General features: G+C 38.6%; 1 protein-coding gene across 1 annotated transcript; it reads right to left on the bottom strand.

The window, feature by feature from the left end:
• Nucleotides 1–218: 218 nt before the first annotated feature.
• LOC125361778 (olfactory receptor 4A16-like) lies at nt 219–1,142 on the bottom strand. The gene has a single exon (XM_048360381.1). It carries the CDS (start codon nt 1,140–1,142, stop codon nt 219–221), a length of 924 nt encoding a protein of 307 aa, XP_048216338.1.
• Between the last annotated feature and the right edge of the window lie 1,899 nt (nt 1,143–3,041).

Genomic DNA, 3,041 nt, shown 5'->3' with positions numbered 1-3,041 from the left:
TTCTAGCTTTACTTTTAAGAACACAAAAGTCTACATGGTTTACTCATCTTCTAGAAACTTTCTATTAATCTGATTCTAATTTCAAAGACTATTTACTATGGCATATTTTTATGTGTTGAATAAAACAAACAGAGTATTCCACATCATCTTCTACTGAAATTTCATGTGTACGTGTTGCTTTAGAATTAGCATCCTGCTCCACATGTAGAAAATCCTAATCAGTCTGTACCTAACATTTTGCACCAGAATCTCTCCATGGAGTTTTTCATTTCTGCATTTCTCAAGGTATATATCAAAGGATTCAGCATGGGAGTGACAACAGTATAAAAAACAGTCATGGATTTATCAATAGGCAAGTTAGAAACAGGGCGAACATACATGAAGATACAGGGAACAAAAAACAGGACAACCACCGTGATGTGGGAGCTGCAGGTAGACAGGGCTTTGCGCCTCCCCTCCTGACTATGAGCCTTGAGGTTATTCAGGATAACGCCATAGGAGATGAGGAGGAGGATGAAGACCACCATACAGATGGCCCCGCCATTGGCAACCACAGTGAGGCCTATGAAGTAGGTGTCAGTGCACGCAAGTTCCAACAGTGGGTACATGTCACAGATGAAGTGATCAATGATATTGGGGCCACAAAAAGGGAGCCTGTACGCAATGACAAGTTGAATCACAGAGTGTCCAAAACCTCCAACCCAGGCCACTGCCAATAGGAGGATGCAAACCCGTCTACTCATGATGGTCAAATAGTGCAGTGGCTTACATATGGCCACATAGCGATCGTAGGCCATCACCACCAGAAGGAAGACCTCAGCACCACCAAGCAAGTGTTCTGTAAAGAGCTGTAACATGCAAGCATGGAAGGAAATAGTCTTTACCTCACAGAGTAAGTCTACAATCAGCTTGGGTGAAATAGTAGTGGAATACACAGCATCCATGAGTGACAGGTAGGCAAGGAAGAAGTACATCGGAGAGTCCAAAGAGGGGCTGGCAATAACGGTCACCGCAATAAGCAGGTTGCCCAACATTGTCACAATGTAGCTGAGTAAAAACAGAACAAATAAGGCTTTTTGCACATCAGGATCCTGAGTGAGGCCCAGGAGGACAAATTCTGTGACATTGTTCCTCTGTCCCATTTACTCTTTGACAAGGCTTACTTCACAGATGAAAGTCTGAAAGAGCAAAGCCTGTCATGGAATTGTGAAAAAGACTATTCTCATTTATGTCATGGAGTATCGTATCTTCTCCATTAGGCATCCACATAAAATATTTAATTAACACCTACTGTGGTCCTCTCCCCTTGAGCCCAACAGCTCTCTTGCAGACAATTCTATTTTTCTCTTGAATGATCTTGTGAGTGTACAAAGGACAAGATTCTCTCTCAGGCTTGGTTGATCACTTTAGGGAAGAGTAGAAAAACATCAGTCATTAATTCATTTCAAAAGAGAAACCTAAAATGTGTTACTACTTGATGCAAATGTCAGCAAACATCTAGGGAAAAGAGTTCTCCTTTTCTTAAACTTACTAGTCAATGATACCAGGGAACCCTAAATTTATCTGCTACAAGATTTCAGTCCTTGGGGCTGATACCTTGTGGAGAGGAGCTTTAAAAATCTCATGTGTAATAGCAGCTGTCCCCTTACACCCAGATCAATGTTATGGCAGCATAGTGGGAAAGATCTGTCATACAGTCACATCTCATGAAATATCCAATGTTCATAAGTCTCTCATTGGGTCTGTAAAGATTGAACTTCAAACCATATCACAGAACTCAAATATTATCTAACATGTTTCTGCCTGTACCAATTACTTTACCTTATCCCTATTTGCCTTATTACAGTTAGCTGTGTTTCAGTATATTTATCCATCCTGTAACAACTCATGACACATTCACAATCACTGTCATAATTTTTAGCAAGTATCTTTACATGAACTGTAATAACCCCTGAATGCCATCAACTGCTAAATAGCCATTTAGTACATAGTTTACACCTCTTGGGGTAACTATGCATAGTGAAGGAGGAAAAAAATAAAAACTGAAAAGACAAGTAGAGAACATGAGCATGAGCATGTGGTCTGATGTATAATACTTGCTCGGTTCTGAGAGAATAATAGCAGAACTTTAGTGTCCTGAATTTTAAAAATCAGCAAACTTACGGGAAAACCCATACTTGAGTTTAAAACGGAGAGGTGTGAGTCTGTTTCTTAATGTGATTACAAGTATATTTCCATTTGTACTTGTAAAAGTTAAGGAAGTAAACTAGATAATTTCACATCCTTTCTTTCACATCCTACTGCACCAAGACTAACTTGTGCACACTTGTCTTTTCCTAGTCTGTTTACTTTTTTACATTTTTCATCTTTTCATAGCCAAACAAGCTTATAGCTATTTCTCAAACATTAGCCTGTGGCAATGTGTTTTTCTTTGGAAGGAAAGCCTAGCACAGCATTGAATCCTACAACCAGATACTTGAGTCCTGAGGGAAGGTATAGCCATGACCAGTGCAGACTCCAGCTATATGGCATGCAGAAATCCTAGTCTCATTCACTTAGTCTCCATATGGCTTTGGGCAACTTAACCTCTCATTACCTCAATTTCATCATTTTACTATGAGGATACAAAGCATCTATGTCCTTGAAGTTTTGTTGTTATTGTTGTTGTTGAACGTAAAATGCCTACAGTATTTCTCAAAGGCTGGTAAAATCTAAGTAAAGCATAGCTGTTCTTAATGTTCTTGATTCAATGAGGTGAGCAAAAACTCTCAGTAAATCCTGAGAGCTTTTGTCAGTTCAGGAAGCATTGTTGACAATGACTACGATGTTGAAAATACTGTCTCTTAATCCTTTTTGGACAATCATAAAATTATGTCTTGGTCATATATAGTAAATTAAATGTTTTAGTTTTATCTCTCTCTATATATGTACATATATATACATAGTAAATGAGATATTAACTATACATATAAATGCTGGCGATATTTAATTTGACTGAATGTATCTTGATGAGACGCAACTGAGAAAATAGCATTCACATG

The sequence above is a fragment of the Perognathus longimembris genome, chromosome 13, assembly GCF_023159225.1.
Source record: "Perognathus longimembris pacificus isolate PPM17 chromosome 13, ASM2315922v1, whole genome shotgun sequence".
In the NCBI taxonomy this organism is placed as follows: domain Eukaryota; kingdom Metazoa; phylum Chordata; class Mammalia; order Rodentia; family Heteromyidae; genus Perognathus; species Perognathus longimembris.
The sequence above is the reverse complement of the archived record's forward strand: the minus strand, read 5'-3'. Positions and strand labels throughout refer to the sequence as shown.

What these genes read in the sequence shown, in the direction of transcription:
- LOC125361778 (XM_048360381.1), bottom strand. Translation starts at nt 1,142, where the DNA reads ATGGGACAGAGGAACAATGTCACAGAATTTGTCCTCCTGGGCCTCACT.